A 17,396-nucleotide genomic window follows, 5' to 3' on the forward strand; every position below is an offset into this window, starting at 1 on the left:
GTGGACTCAATGGGCCAAATGGTCTGCATTCACACTGTATGGACTCAATGGCTCTAATATATCATGACGATTCAGTGAAAAAAGTGTTTTGGCAGCATGGTGGCTCAGTGGCTAGCACTGCTGCCTTACAGCATCAGGGACCCAGGTTCGATTCCAGCCCTCGGGCGACTGTCTGTGTGGAGTTTGCACATTCTCCCTGTGTCTGCGTGGGTTTCCTCCAGGTGCTCCGGTTTCCTCCCACAGTCTAAAGATGTGCAGGTCAGGTGAATAGTCCATGCTGAAAAGCCCATAATGATAGATGCATTAGTCAGAGGGAAATGGGTATGGGTGGGTTACTCATCGGAAGTCAGTGTGGACTTGTTGGGCCAAAGGGCCTGCTTCCACACTGTATGGGAATCTAATCTAATCTAATCTAATCTAATCCTGTACCGACAATTCATTTAACAGTTTGCTCCTTCTCATAGTTTGATTGGTTCCTCTTTACCGTTTCCTCATGTTTCAATGAGGTAACCAGAAAGCTGATCAATCACTTTCACATTAATAATAATTTTGGTTTTGATGAGTAGTTTTAACAGGGGATTCAGAATCTCCTCACTTCAGGGACTGACAGAAAAAAAAAACAGAATATATATCCTGCTACTAACTCTCTACTTTTGCAGATTCAGGATTAGCACCAATACACCCAGCTTGCCTCCTCCAGTGGCTGCTGTCTTCCATAACTCCTCCAAGTTTGATATAGTTACTAAATTTTGAAATTCTACTTTATATTCAGAAAAACAGTGTCTCACCATTGACCCTGAAAAAGCTCTACTGTCAACCACCCCTTCAGTGTGAAAAGAACCATTTATATAACTCAGTCTCCTGTCCCTCAGTGAATTATTTTATGCAATAGAGCAGCGACTCTCCGATACCACAAGCCTCACTTCCTGTTATTATATGGTACTTTGTCAAATGCTTTTTAAAAATTCTGTAGAGACAACAAACACCACAGTCCTTTAAGTCAACCTTCTCTCTTACTTCATCAGAAAATGCCTTTTAGAAATCAAAGTTAAAAAATCACATATGTCAGGTTATACTCAACAGGTTTATTTGGAAGTACTCACTTTCGGAGGGGTGCTCCTTCATCAGATTACTTAGAAATCAATGCTGACTATCCTCAGTTAATTACTTATGGTTTCTGGGAATGTTCTTACATCTTTTCTTGAATAAGGATGTCACATCTGTCACTTTCCAATACGCTGATAACACTCCCATATGGAAGATGATGGAAGACCATTCAGGGTGGCATGGTGGCACTGTGGTTAGCACTGCTGCCTCGCAGTGCCAGAGATCTGGATTTGAGTCCTACTGTCTGTGTGGAGTTTGCACTTTCTCCCGGTGTTTGCACCGGGTGCTCTGGTTTTCTCCCACTGTCTAAAGATGTGCAGGTTAGGTGGATTGGCCATACTAATTATGCCCACAGTGTTCAGATTTGTGTAGGTTAGGCGCATTAACCATGGGAAATGTGGGGTTATAGGTTAGGGGGATGGATCTGGATGGGATGCTGTTCAGGGGGTTGGTTTGCTTTGATGGGCCAGATGGCCTGTTTCCACACTGTAGGGATTCTATACATTATACACCTTCCATGAACTGCACTTCCATGTCCTTTAGAAAACTGGGATGCAATCTGTCCTGACCAGATAATTTACCTATCCTAAACATAGTCAATCTTTCCAGTGGTTCATCTCTCTCAATTTTTATCTATCTATTGCATCTACAATCTCTATTTCTATTAATATTTTTAGGATTCCTCTTCCTTAATAAACTTTGATACAAAATACTCATTAAGTACTTTAACTTTTTCCAACATTTCTGGCAATTTATCACTTTGTTTATTTTTAGTAGGAGCCACTTCACCTCTTTACATTCTGGTAGAAGATTGTCGGATTCCCTTTTAGGTTAGCAGCTATTCTATTCTCATATTCTTATTGTCATATTCTCTGTTTGCCAGTATTATATTCTTCTTCAATTCACCTCTCAAAATATTGAACCAAACCTGGTTCTCACTTGAAGAATTCAGCTTACATGCATTGTAGACCCTCTCTTTTCTGTTTTGATTTCTGTCTTCATTCAGGGAGTGCTGCTTTGGGTCCCCTGCTTTTCTATCTTGTTGCAACGTACCTAGCTTGCACCTGCACCATCTCTTCCTTAAAGAAAGATTGCCCCATTACAGTTATCACCATTAGCCTTTGAATCAATTTTACCCTGGCTAGGTCCATTCTCATGTCATTGAATGGAGTGCATTTTCATTTCCAAAGTCCCCTTCCAATTTGACCTTCTAATTTATATTAACATTTATTATTTTTCCATCATTAATCTAAATCTTATGGTATGATGATCCCTCTTACATAACACAGCTCCCCTCAGTTACTCTCCCAACACGAGCAACACCTCCTTTTCTATTAACCTGAGAACATTATACAAATGGATATTTATTTAACTGAAGTATCGCCATACAGTTTTCGTACATTCCTGTGATTTATTGCTTTTCTTTACACAGCCTTGTGTGCAACACATGTGTCATAAGTTATATGCATGGAATTTGTGTAGTTTCTTCCCAAAGCCATTGTAATATGTCATGTATCTTGCAGAAGAACAAATAGTTGGGAACATTTTGCATTAAAGATATTCAACTTGGTCTTCAAAATGATACCATGTAAATTTCTTACATATTTATGTGAAAACCCATATGTTGGACTCACCTCCAGTTTATGGATAGCTGAAGAACAATGATTGATCCCACATAATGAGAACAAGGATGAAGCATACCATGTGATTTCTAAGTTCTTCAGTGTTGTTAGGTTATAGCTCATTGCAACTGCTGAGGTTTTGAGAGTGATCAGCTGGAAGTTTTCCTTAGTGTATGCCTTTTGTTCACTTTACTGCAGTAATATCGGAATGCCATCATTAGTGTAGCTTCTTTGGTCCTCTCATTCTATTTCCTTTTTTTCTATTTTCTATGAAACATGCATGAGTTATTTTTTTTTCTACTTTTCTCTCTCGAGCAAAGCTAGAAAACATTTCAGAAGAAGGACTATCCCATCATGCAATGCACAATGTAATAATCTGTATTAAGATTGGGATTTCTATTTTTCATATATATGGCTCTCACTTACATAATAGCTACAAGAAAAATTCTATGAACACAGAATTAACTTGTCTTTGCTCAATCGAGAATTCTCTCTGAATATTCCACATAAGTTATGAAGTAAACATTGAAAATATAAGAAGTAGGAGCAGAGTAGGTTAGAAGGCTCTTCAAACTTCCTTTACCATTTAATAAGATGGTGGCTAAACCCCTACACAATTTCCATTTTTCTTCACTATTCCTTGATTCCTCTACTGCCCAAAATTGTATCAATCTCAGTCTTAAAAAGTGCACCGACTCAACATCTAAATACCCTTGGGGAAGTGAACGCTAAAGATTGTCTACTGACTACGTGAAGACGTTTCTCCTCATATTCGTGTTAAATTAGATCATAAAACATCACAGCAGTGGTGGGCGATTCAAGCCATCCACTGGATTAGTGGTGCTGGAAGAGCACAGCAGTTCAGGCAGCATCCAACGAGCAGCGAAATCGACGTTTCGGGCAAAAGCGATTCCTGATGAAGGGCTTTTGCCCGAAACGTCGATTTCGCTGCTCGTTGGATGCTGCCTGAACTGCTGTGCTCTTCCAGCACCACTAACCCAGTATTTGGTTTTCAGCATCTGCAGTCATTGTTTTTACCTTGTTGATTCAAGCCATCCAGTCTATCATTCGATGAGAACATGAATAATTTTTGGGGATGTTGTTTAGGACTGAGAGGAGCAGAAAATTTTTCTATTATCTAGAAAGTGATGAGCCTGTAGAATTCTTTGCTAGTGAAAGCAGTTGAGAAAATACTGAATGCATTCAAAAAGGAACTAGATATAGCTCTTAGGTATAAAGAGATGAAAATGGCTGGAGAGAAAGTAGGAACACGGTACTGAGTTGGATGATCAGCCATTATCATATTGAATGACAGAGAAGGTTCAAAGGGCTGGATGATCTACTCCTGCTCTATTCTATACACCTTTATGTTTCTATGATCTGATAGTCCTCAAGTCAATTTTCCTGCCTTTTCCCTCTACCCTTGATTCGCCCACTGATTATAAATCGGTGTATCTCGGCCTTGAATATATTGAGCTTCTGTAGCCCTCTCTAGTGAAGAATTTCACAGAATCAATACCCACTTAGAGAAGAAATTCCTCCTCATCTTGTTGTAAAGAGTGAGCCCTAATTCTGAGATTATGCCCTCTGGTCTTAGACTCTCCCTTAGGGGGAAGCAACCTTTCTGTATCTATCCTGTCAAGTGTCCTTTGAAGGTACTTTGAGGATGTAACCAGCAAGGTAGATAATGGGGATCTGGTGGATGTGGTGCATCTGGATTTCCAGAATGCATTTGACAAGGTGCCATAAAAAAGACTGATCTAGAAGGTTAAGGATAGGCTATTGGTTTGGATAGAGGATTGGCTGGCTGACAGAAAACGGAGGCTTGGGATAAATGGGTCCTTCTATGGATGGCAAACTGTAACAAGTGAAGTGCTGCAGGTTCAGTTCTTGGACCTCGACTATTTACAATCTATAGAAATAATCTGCAAGCAGGGACAGAATGCAACATAGAAAAGTTTATGGATGATACTAAAATAGGTGGGAAAGCAGGCAATGAAAGCAGACTAAAGAGCTAAAAGAGTTTAGAGATGGATATTGACAGGCTTGCAGAATGGGCTAGAACACGGCAGATGGAGTTGAATGTGGGTAAATGCGAGGTTGTCCATTTGAGCCATTAAATAAAAGAGCAGGTTATTATTTAAATGGGAAGCAAATTCAAAGTGCATCAGTGCAGTGAGATCTAGGCATCTTTGTGCATGAATCGCTGAAAGTGAGTATGTGACGCAGCACATAATAAGAAAAGCAAATGGAATCTTGACATTTACTGCAAAAGAACTGGATTATAAAAAGAAAGAAGTGTTGTTACAATTATATAATTGTGTTGATGACACCAGATCTGGAATATTGTATCCAGTTCTGATCTCCTTACTTGAAAAAGGAGGTGGTGCCACTGGCGACAGTTCAGAGAAGGCTCACCAGATTGATTCCAGGGATGAAAAGACTGTTGTATGAGGAGCGATTGAATACTTGGGCTTGTATTTGTTTGAGTTCAGAAGAATGAGAGGATAATCTGATTGAGGAATATAAAATGCTAAAGGGGATTGATAAGGTGGATATGGGACAGATGTTTCCCCTTATGGGACAGTATTGAACAAGACGTCAGAGATATAGAGTGACAGGAGGAAAGTTCAAAATGAAGAGAAAGTACTTCCGTCAGAGGGTTATAGATCTGTGGAACTCACTGCCCCAGAGTACAGTGGAAGGAGAATCAATCAATAGATTCAGAAAGAAATAGATATGTTTCTGATGAAAAGCAGGATAAATGGCTATAGGGGTCAGGCAGGAAAGTGGAGTTGAGTTGAGATCAGGTTAAGATCAGCCATGATCATGTTAAATGGCAAGCAGGCTTGAAGTGCTGAATTGCCTTCTGCTGCTCCTAATTCCTGTGTTCCTATGTTTCTACGTGAAGTGACTGGAACAAGGTCAGCCAGGTTGACCTCATAGAATATGCGTTCCCTGATTGGGGCAGGTCTGTTCAGGGAGCCCTGGCTGACAGATATGAGCAGGAGTGTCAGGAGTTATGTTCCCTCAAGGAGCCGGCTCTGAGCTAGCTGGGTCAGTGTCATGTACTAAGCATGTGTAAATAAAGGGTGACTGAGTGACAGGATACTGACCTTTGTGGAGTTATTTCAGTGGCAATGAGAGAAATATACACCCCTGTCCTCTTTGAGTCGGGGTACGCATTTCCGGCATCATGCCACTATTTGGGAAGCTTGACTTGTTCAATCTGCCGATGAAGATTGGGTCCAGTTTATGGATAGAATGTGGTTTTTTTTCTGATATTGGGGCAGACATAAAGCAATGAGTAATTCTCCTTACAGCTTTCATATTCGCAGTTTCTTCGGTTATTAGGAGCGTAACTTTCCCTGAGACACCAAATACTAAAACTTTTCAAGAGTTGACAGATTTGGTTGATGATTGGCAGAGGCATGTGACTTTGGTTTAATATTAGTGAGATGCTGAGAAATCATTGGTATGTGGGATTAATGATGTGACCATGTAAAAACACATACTAGCTGAAGCCTAACTGGACTTCAAACAGGTATTACAACTGGCTTTGTCATTAAACAAATGAGGCAAGTGGAGCAGATGGATTCCAATGGACGTGAACACCCTTGCCAGGCTGACTGAGCTTGGGGGATGGCTCGTGAGCAAAGGCAATTGCATAGACTCACTCTAGACATATTCTGAAAAGTGGGACTCTAGGTCAGCCTATTGCAAAGCCTCAAAAGAAATCCAAGCCTCAGCCAAATGATTTTCTCGGGGATCCAGGCTAGCAGGTCATTGCCATTATGTGGACTTGAGACAGCAAAAAGAGTCCCACTAGGGCCTAAACTGAGTAAGAGAACCCATAGGCCAGTATCTAGGAGCGTGCACAACCTGGAAAATCCACCTATAGTTTGTCTGGAACAATGAAGTTGCTTAGTGACATCCAAATCAGAAGCAATCAAAATAAATGACTGATTAAATGGTCATCCAGTTCCAATGGAGGTCAAACCTGAGGTGGCTGTATCAGTGATCGCAGAACCAGTCTTTTAATAAAATTTGCTCTGAATTTCAACCACTAAGTCTGTGTAAAGCTCAGCTGGGCTGAGAACCTACACTGGGGAACCCCTACAGATTAAGGATACAACTTTGGTTCCAGAGTCTTATGAGAAGCAGCTGGTTCAGTTACTATTGATTATGGTAAAAGGCTCAGGCCCAAGCCTGATGGGGCAAAATTGGTTGAGAAAGATTCACATTGCTTGAATTAAAATTTTTCAATTACAAAATGGCTGCCTAAGTGGAGTCCTAATTAAATTGTCCCTATGGGTGGCATGGTGGCACAGTGGTTAGCACTGCTGCCGCACAGCGCCAGAGACCCAGGTTAAATTCCCGCCTCAGGCAACTGTCTGTGTGGAGTTTGCACATTCTCCCCATGTCTACGTGGGTTTCCTCCAGGAGCTCCAGTTTCCTCCCACATCCAAAAAAAATGCGCAGGTCAAGTGAATTGGCCATGCTAAATTGCCCGTAGTGTTAGGTAAAGGGGTAAATGTAGGGGAATGGGTCTGAGTGGGTTGCTCTTCGGAGGGTCGGTGTGGACTTGTTGGGCCGAAGGGCCTGTTTCCACACTGTAAGTAATCTAATCTAATCAAGATTTGGAGATGCTGGTGTTGGACTGGGGTGTACAAAGTTAAACATCACACAACACCAGGTTATAGTCCAACAGGTTTAATTGGAAGCACACTAGCTTTCGGAGCGACGTTCCTTCATCAGGTGATAGTGGAGGGCTCGATTGTAACACAGAATTTATAGCGTTCTTTGTGACCTGCAACACATTATCAATGAGGATGAGCACCTCACCAAGACCTTCCCCACACCTCCACTAATTGCCTTTAAACATCCGCCAAACTTCAAACAGGTAATTGTTCGTAGCGAACTGCCCGGCTCTCAGGACAACTCCATACAACCCTGTCATGGTGGACGCTGCAAGACGTGGCAGATTGTGGACATAGATACCACTATTATGCGTGGGAACACTTCCCACCTTGTACATAGCAGATACTCATGTGACTCAGCCAATGTTGCCTATCTTATATGTTGCAGGCAAGGATGCCCAGAGGCATGGTACATTGGGGAAACCGAGCAAAGGCTACGACAATGGATGAATGGGCACCGCACAACAATCAACAGACAGGAGGGTTCCCTCCCAGTTGGGGAATGCTTCAGTGGTCCAGGACATTCAGCCTCGAACCTTCGGGTGACCATCCTCCAAGGTGGACTTCGGGACAGGCAGCAGAGAAAAGTGGCCGAACAAAGGCTGATAGCTAAGTTCGGTACCTATAGGGAGGGCCTCAACCGGGACCTTGGGTTCATGTCACATTACAGGTGACCACCATTGCACTACACAACACACTCTCACATACACACGGACACACACACACACACACACACACACACACAGGTACACCCAGACGTGCACACAGACACCCACACACACCCTTATAGACACACACACTCCCACACTCACACATGCACCCCCTCACAGACTTATGACACTCTGCACTCACTACATACACACACACACACACACACACACACTTTCTCACACTCATAACCCCCACCCCAGACAGACACACACACAGACAGACAAAGACCCACATGCACATATATATCTTGTGGGGTGAATTTGTACTTGCAGAGCTACATTGCACTTTGCTCAAAAACTGCATACATTCATGTAGAACTCTGAGCTCAAAAACTGCATGAATTTATGTAAAACTCTGTTATCGCACTTTTTAGATTAGAATCAATCTAAACAGCATGGCATAGACAGAGAACACAGGGGGCCAAAACCTTCAACATATTGTCTAGCTATCACCATTGTTAACAGCTAACCCGAGAATGCAACTTTAAAAAAAAGGTTATGTGTTTTACACACGAAAGAAGTGAAACTCTCACTGTATTCTAACAGATGAAAGGGTTAACAGACAATCAATTTTTCAAAGTATACTTTCAGTTACATAACACTGTAAATTTTTGCTATAAATTCTGTGTTATGATCGAGCCCTCCACTATCACCTGATGAAGGAGCGTCGCTCCGAAAGCTAGTGTGCTTCCAATTAAACCTGTTGGACTATAACCTGGTGTTGTGTGATTTTTAACTTAATCTAATCAATACATGGAGGTTTTTCAGGAAGGTATAGGGGCTATCAAAGGAGCCAAGGCCACCTTGCATGTTGACCAGGAAGCAATTCCATGATTCTACAAAGCCTGCCCACTGCCATTTGCCTTATGTGTAAAAGTAGGAGCAGAAATCAGGAGGGTGGAAAGTGAAGGGGTAATCAAACCAGTACAGTTTGTGGAATGGGCAGCACCAACTGTGAAGACCAATGGGTCAGTTAGCCTTTGCGGGGAGAGTAGCAACTATGCCACAATTAGTACCCATAAGGGATTGTACCAGTATGCTAGGCTGCCATTTGGGATATCGGCAACCTGTGTCATATTCCAGTGGATGATGAGGAACATATTAGAATGACTAACCCAGGTCACCTTTTATCTGGACGGCATGGTAGTAACCAGGAAGAGCAATAAAGAGCCTTTAGAGAACTTGGATATAGTCCTTCGACATTTCTCCCAGGCAGGTGTACATGTAAGGACAGAAATGTGTGTTCCAGGCAGCCCAAGTGACCTGCTTGGGCTACAGAGCCAGTTAGACTGGGTTACGCCCATAGGAAGATAAAGTGAGGGTGATTAAAGGTGCTCCTGCTTCCATGTCTGCACTGATGTGTAGGTCTTTCCTTGGGCTGGTGAATTATTACACAGACTTCATAAAAACCTGGCCTACAACCTGACATCCTTACAGCTGCTATCGAAAAAGGGTCAGCATTGGAAATGGTCATGGAGCCAAGATGTAGCCTTTACGGAAGTGACCCAGCAGCTATCGTCAAAGGTGTTGGCAGACTACGATTCCAGCCGAGGTGTGCTGCTGACATGAAATGCCTGACTTTCCGTATCCGGGTAGTGAAGGCTCACCGGTGGCCCAGCGGAGAGGAATGTCATCTTTGGCGTGAGAAAGTTCCACCAATACTTTTATGGACATAAATTTGTAATAGGAACAGACCACAAACCCCTGCTAAGGCTACTTAAAGAGGACAGGGCCATGCCACCCATAGATTCAGGTCGAATTCAGTGGTGGGCTCTTGTTCTGAGTGTGTATAATTACAAGTGGAACACCATCTGGAAGGCCAAGTGGTAAATGCAGATGGATTGAGCCACCTTCACAGGCAAATACACCACAGGTGGTCTCTCCACTAGAAGAATCCTTTCTGGTTTTAAACATTCTGGACACCATTCCGGTCATTGCTGACAATATCAAACTGTAGGTACAAAAAGGTCCCATCCTGGCAAAACCAAAACAGATGGTAGTGATGGGGGAAACAAAAGAGCCATCACAGCTAGAATAGAAATCTTTCTGCACCCAGCAAAACCAGATCATAGTAGAGGACGGCATATTATTATGGAGAACAAGAGTGATTGTCCTGAGCAAAGCTCACTACCCAGATACTGGCTGAACTCCACCAGGGTCATCCAGGGGGTTTCCAAAATGAAGATGTTGGCATGACGTTATGTGTGGTGGTCAGGATTGGATGCAGACATAGCCCATTTTTGGGACAGCGCCCAGAATACCAACAAGGGCAAAAATTACCGAGGATATAGATTCTGAGGGAATGTTTCACCTTGTAGGAGTGGCTCAATCTAGGGGCCTCGATTAACAGTAACAGGTCTCACTTTTAAAGATGGGAAGATTTACTTTTCTCTCAGAATGTCATTAGCTACCTCAGAAAGCAATGAAGTTTGGATTATTGAATATATTTTTGATTAATAAGGGTTATAGGGGACAGACAGCAGAGAGAGGTTGAGACCACAACCAGATCAGCCATGATCTTATGGATTGGTGGAGCAGCCTTGAAAGGCCAAGTGGCCCACATTTGCTCCTAAGTCCCGTGTCACTACCCACTCAATCATCAAAGAACCTTACGCTTAATAATCAGTCCTTTTTAACAAAATCACCTCTTCTAAACTTTATGAATATAGGTCTAGCTTTTATAATACCTTCTCAAAAGACATTCCACATGCCAGGAAACAGTCTAATAAACCATTGCTGCCTTCCCTCAAAAGGACATATATATTACATTTCACCACCACTAACATTTCCCAGTTTCATGGGAACTGTAAATAAACAAACTATAATTTGAAAGAAAGGTAAAATGGAAAGTCATAATGTCGGAATATTTAGTCTGCTTTTTCTCACACATCTTAAAATTATACAAGTAATTTTTTGCTGTAATTTTAATTTTAAAAAATCATATTTGTTTGATTACCTTGATGCCAGGTGGTAAAATTCAGTGAGATAAATAATTCTTTCAGTTTGAAGTAATACTTCATGTGTAAAATTACAGTTTGAAATTTCATAGTGCGTCTTCCTGTGGTTTTATTTGGAGAAAAATAATTTACAATTATTAAGCCCCTATCTTCCTGTCACATACACCCCAGCTATACCACTGGGGATTTTGACATCTGGCTCGATCCATCATTTCTACATTGCACTCATGTCTGTGGTTGTACTTGGCACAAAATATAGCATTGTGGCAACATTCTAAACTGTTTAGAAGAAAACACAAAAAAGACACCAAATAACTGCAAGCGTTTCTCTCATGCATGGAAAACAAAAGCATGCCAGCATAGTTTTCATCATGCTAAGCAATCTATAGACAATAGACAATAGGTGCAGGAGTAGGCCATTCAGCCCTTCTAGCCTGCACCGCCATTCAATATGATCATGGCTAATCATTCCTAATCAGTATCCTCTTCCTGCCTTATCTCCATAACCCTTGATTCCACTATCTTTGAGAGCTCTTTCTTAAATGAATCCAGAGACTGGGCCTCCACTGCCCTCTGGGGCAGAGCATTCCACACAGCCACCACTCTCTGGGTGAAGAAGTTTCTCCTCATCTCTGTCCTAAATGGTCTACCCCTTATTTTTAAGCTGTGTCCTCTGGTTCGGCACTCACCTATCAGCGGAAACATGTTTCCTGCTGCCAGAGTATCCAACCCTTTCATAATCTTATATGTCTCAATCAGATCCCCTCTCAGTCTTCTAACCTCAAGGGTATACAAGCCCAGTCGCTTCAGTCTTTCAGTGTAAGGTAATCCCGCCATTCCAGAAATTGACCGCGTGAACCTACGCTGCACTCCCTCAATAGCCAGAATGTCTTTCCTCAAATTTGGAGACCAGAACTGCACACAGTACTCCAGGTATGGTCTCACCAGGGCCCTGTACAGCTGCAGAAGCACCTTCTTGCTTCTATACTCAATCCCTCTTGTTCTGAAGGCCAGCATGCTATTAGCCTTCTTCACTACCTGCTGTACCTGCATGCTTACCTTCATTGACTGGTGTACAAGAACACCATCTTTTTTCATTCATGTATTGTTTAAACATTCTTCAGAAGTAAATCCTTAAAAAGTTAATTTGTCAGATAAATTTCCTTTGAAAGGAGAGTAAGTACTTGGAAGCAAATGACTCCCTTGACTACAAGTAATGGATTCACAAGGTATGAGTAAGAGATCAGAATGGTTCTCATTGTGGTTTGAGTTTATCTTCATATATCAGAAAAAGTTTCAAACCACATGCAGAATGCATATCAAATGTTTTGTTTCATTAAAGAAAAGTGAGACAAGGCATGGTTAATATTATTATATTCAATAGGTTCTTTACGTTTAGAGAATGTGTCATGGATCATACACAAAAATCGCAAGTAACAAAATGTACAACTGTAGTCATGTTTAGCATGTGACAAATCTCTTTCAGCTGTGCATTTGCATAGATGTTCTGAATAGCATGTTTAAAATTCTAATTGATCAATGTCATCACACTATCTACTTGCCCCCATCACATAATTTCAGGTAGGTACTTTAAGAAGATAATACATAAGCTAGTACATCAACCACAATGTGTACCTCATGACATCGTCGACTCTGAATCCTTTCTTGCGTGCTAAATCCATCAGAAACATTCTTCTGCTCGATCCCATTTTTCTTTCTACAACGAATATGGTCAGATCTTGAAATCTGACTTCGTGCTTACTTTGTGAACTGCAGACTTCTGTCACTTTTTGCCTTTTCCTCTTTGGTATCATTCCGATTCCTCCCAGGTTTCCTGTTGAGCTCATTTTTTGGGATTGCTTTAATGTAAGTTACACTATCTGCTCTCAACTGTCTCTGTCACCTGCACCTTCTCTGCACTTAGTTAAACGTCTTTCAGTGATGTCACCTCCCTTTATTTTCTAAACAAATTCTGTAAACCAATTAAAGAATTGGGTCACTGAGTTTTTGCAGAAGTGTCAGAAGAAAGTTTATTGATTTCAACGCTTCGGGGATTCCTGCAGCATCACTTCAGAAAAAAACCATCTTCTTCTATAACTTTTGAAAAATAATTTACATAATTGTTTCATAACCTTGCAGATCTTGGGATGTCAACAAAAATTTCAACTTTTCTTCTTTTCTGTCTTGGAAAGGTGATTTATAGGATATATGTTGAATATCCATGTGTATGCAGAAAAGTTAGATCAAGCAAAAAGTTTGTTTTAATCCAAAACAAATGCATTTGAATTGAGACAGGATTACTACAGAAATGCTTTCCATACCAATGTTCCTTTCCCATTACCTCAATAACATTGAATTCTCGTGGAGGTAGACAATCCATTTCAGTCATGTAGCCATTCTTTAAGTGTGAGCTTTGAGGTAAAATCGGGTTACTTTATTGCAAGTTTCATGATAACTCCACCTAACCACTACACATAAGTGACCTAACATACACACACATAAATATACACATTAACACATAGGCACACATAAAAGCACACACATACAAATAAAACTCCCATTAAATTCAGGAGTCTGAGATCTATAAGTTGAAGAATTTCTTGCCTGAACTTCTCAGGCTCTAAATGGCTCTTCTAAGAAGCTGCCTAAAACCCATCTCCTTGATCAGGTTTTTTGTGAAGAGCCTTGAGATGTTTATGTCAATACAGGTATTGTTCTGGTTGTTTAACACTGCTGCAATGGCTTAGAATTAGCGAACACATAATTAATAATCAAAGTTATCGCTCTAAGAAGCATTTTTCTAATACTGCATCAATTATAATCAGTAATCCATTTAAAACATTACAAGGAAAATTTTGAAAGATTTGTTTTATTTATACCTTCACACAAAACATTGAAGCTGGAAATTTCCTTGTCTAGCACCACTTGTAGCAATGCTTTGGAGAAAGTGGTATTGTGCAGAATATATATGCCTTTTTGTGCTGTGTGCATGGTTATCTGCTCTCAGTGTGACCTGAAGAGATTTTCTAAATGAGAAGGGACACATACGGCTATCTCCAAAGAGTGTAAATTCTGATTGTTACAGACTCAGATTTGCACGCAAATCAGCAGCATTTGATTTCAAACAGTTTAACTGAGTCACATGGTTCTAACCTTAGACATTTCAGATCCAAATTATGAATCTGTGCAACATTCACCGACCTGGTATCTGCAAGATAGGATCGAAATTTGGGCTAATTAAAGGGCCACTCCTTAAGTTTATGGCGAGGTATTTTTGAATCACTTTTATTTAGATAAACCTGGAGATTCCTTTGGCCAGTCTCCAACACAGCTGAGGAAGAGAGGGGATAATCTGACTCTGGGATGGGCCCACTTGCTGAAAATGACCACAAAATGGAATGGATAAGGCTAGGAGGGTAGATAGGAAGAAGCGGCAGTGAGGAGCATCTACTGCCTGGAGAAAAGGTTGGATTGTATATAAAAAGTTGGGACTCTGCTTTCACTTCAATAACATCTGCATTCAATCATGGGCTCACCAGTCAAAACCCACATATTCATTTCACACTCTCTAACACAATGTTCCCCTCGCCATCGGTCAACAACAAAAGTCTTCAACAAAAATTTCACAAACATCTTTATTAAACAACACACCCAATTTAACAAACAGCAAAGAGTTATGTCCAAAGACCAGGACTTGAGTATCTGAAAATATACAATTAAAAGGAAATGGTTGAAGTGGGGTGTAGGATGTCAATGCAGAGGAAAGCAAACATTCCAAAGTCACTCCATCTGTAGCTACTATTTAATACCACAGCTCAAAACAAGGGTCAGGAGGAAGCTCAGAAGGGCCAACAGACCTGTGCAACCTTGAGACCCTTGATTTGGAGCACCATCTCCAGGAGGAAGCTCAGGGAATACAGTAATGCAGGCACCATCACCAAAAACCACTTCTACCCCACTAAAGCACCATCTTCTGCTTTCTAGGTCTGCCTGATGTGAGGCATGACTTCCCTTGCAACACACAGGTAGGCTGTCACTGATTGTGTGGCTGTGAGAGTTGGCATGCTGGAGAAGTGCACAGAAACGTCGATGTGACCAACACTCCCTGTTGGTTGTGTGCTTTCACAGCCATGCGCCAAGAAAACAAAACCTACATACATTCTGTGCTTGTCCACACACCAGATGGGCTGCACCCAAACGGCCGATGAAGGGATCCTCCTCAGACCCTCATAAAGCACTTTCCAACCGCCGTGTCCAGATGGCCCATGAATCCCAGGATCCACCAGGTGTCAGAATGAAATGCAGGATTTTGCAATTCAGTCCTCAACCACACAATTGCTTCCAGCTCCAGACAAATTGCATAAACTTGTGGTCAGTGAAGCAGCTCTGGGAAGGGGAAAATGCCAGGTCACATCACCTCCAGTCAGGGAACCAAGTTGAATCCTGTAAGAACAGGGTCAGAGATTGCTGGGAGACTTGTTGTCATCTCAGCAGTGACCTGGCGGATCGGGAGCTAGTTCCAAGGAAGCAGGCATCCAGTCCAGAAGGAAATAACCATTGACTCAAATGGCAGCTTATATTTATTTTTCCAAATTTAAAACTTGTTTTCTTCAGAAGTTTAAAACACGTCCAAAAGAAAAGCAAATCAATTTTCAAAAAAGAAATCCTGTGCACATTTTGAAAGGGAATGGCTTTCAGGATTCTTCAAAACTGAAATGCAGTCTTCAATGCAGAAACAGAATGAATGAATTGGAGAGATGTTCATTCATCCTGAAATGGATGATCACGATGTGGTGAAAGTTCTCACTGATAATGTCATACTTGTGAGAAAGATGAACAATCCACACTTTCCTGCAAAACACTGATGATCATGCGGTGAAGTGCACAAGAATTACTGAGAGCTGGCACATCAAGAATTATGCCTTAGAATTTTCCAAGTATATCATCTTCACCACACTAAACTCCTGGATGAATTTTGCAAATCCCCTTTTCATGCTTTGATATGGACATTTCCGTAAAACAAGTGTTGATTTTGTACATCAAATTTTGACCAAAATCTAAACTTGCTTAAAAGACTACCTTTGCAGGAACTGACTGCTTGCAACAGTGCCTCCTTTGTGACAGCAGTTATGTAACTTTATGTTAGCAATGACTTTGATTTACAGAAGATGGTCTTATTTACCTCATACAAAGTCTTTTTTCTGCTAAGAAAGAGAAATGGAGTAGTTGCAACCTGGCAGCATAAAACCCGTCTGGTTCACTAATGTCCTTTGGGGAAGGAAATCTGCCGTTCTCATATGGTCCGGCCTACATGTGATTCTAGATCCACAGCAATGTGGTTGACTCTCAATTGCCCTAGCAAGTCACTCATTTGTAGCAATCACTGCAGCATATCAAAGAAATGAAATTGGACAGATCACTTGGCATTGACCTAGCATCCGAAAAGAAACAGCTCTGCCAACCCTGCAAAGTCCTCCTCAATAACATCTGGGAGTTTGTGCCAAAAATGGAAGAGCTGTTTCAAGCAACAGCCTGACAGGTTATACTCATGGAATCATACCTTACAGACAATGTCCTAGACATCACCATCACCATCCCTAGAGATGTCTTGTCCCATCAGGACAGCAGAACAGACCCAGTAAAGGTGATGGCACAGCGATGTGCAGTCAGGAGGGAATTGTACTGGAGTCCTCAACATTGACTCCAGATCCCATGAAGTCTCATAACGTCAGGTTAAACGTGGGCAAGGAAACAACCTGCTGATTACTACATACCGTCCTTCCACGGCTGATAAATCAGTACTCCTCCAGGTTGAACAACACTCAGAGGAAACACTGAGGATGGTAAGGGCACAAAATGTACTCTGGGTGGGGGATTTCAATATCCACCACCAAGAGTGACTTGGCAGCAGCATTACTGATCAAGCTCATCAGGTCCTAAAGGATTGAGTTTTGAAGAAGTAACAAAGAGGATTGATGAAGGCAGAACAATAGATGTGATCCATATGGACTTCAGTAAGGCGTTCGACAAAATTCCCCATGGGAGACTGGTTAGCAAGGTTAGATCTCATGGAATCCTGGGAGAACTCACCATTTGGATACAGAACTGGCTAAAAGGTAGAAGACTGAGGGTAGTGGTAGTGGTTCTTTTTCAGACTGGAGGCCTGTGATCACTACATTTTGTCATTTATTTAAATGATTTGGATGTAAGCATAAGAGGTATAGTTAGTAAATTTATATATGACACCAAAATTGGAGGTTTGGTGGACAGTGAAGAAGGTTACCTCAGATTACAACAGGA

The 17,396-nt window shown here is 41.5% G+C and overlaps 1 protein-coding gene across 1 annotated transcript in view; it reads right to left on the reverse strand.

Annotated features, from left to right (window-relative positions):
- The window catches only part of dntt (deoxynucleotidyltransferase, terminal), a 271,547-nt gene extending 258,604 nt beyond the window's left edge, over positions 1-12,943 (reverse strand). The window contains exon 1 of the mRNA XM_072557695.1: positions 12,732-12,943. Within this exon, the coding sequence (XP_072413796.1) occupies positions 12,732-12,943 (212 nt within the window). The remainder of the gene's footprint in view (positions 1-12,731) is intronic.
- Positions 12,944-17,396: the final 4,453 nt, after the last annotated feature.

This window comes from Chiloscyllium punctatum, chromosome 38 (assembly GCF_047496795.1).
Source record: "Chiloscyllium punctatum isolate Juve2018m chromosome 38, sChiPun1.3, whole genome shotgun sequence".
In the NCBI taxonomy this organism is placed as follows: Eukaryota; Metazoa; Chordata; class Chondrichthyes; order Orectolobiformes; family Hemiscylliidae; genus Chiloscyllium; species Chiloscyllium punctatum.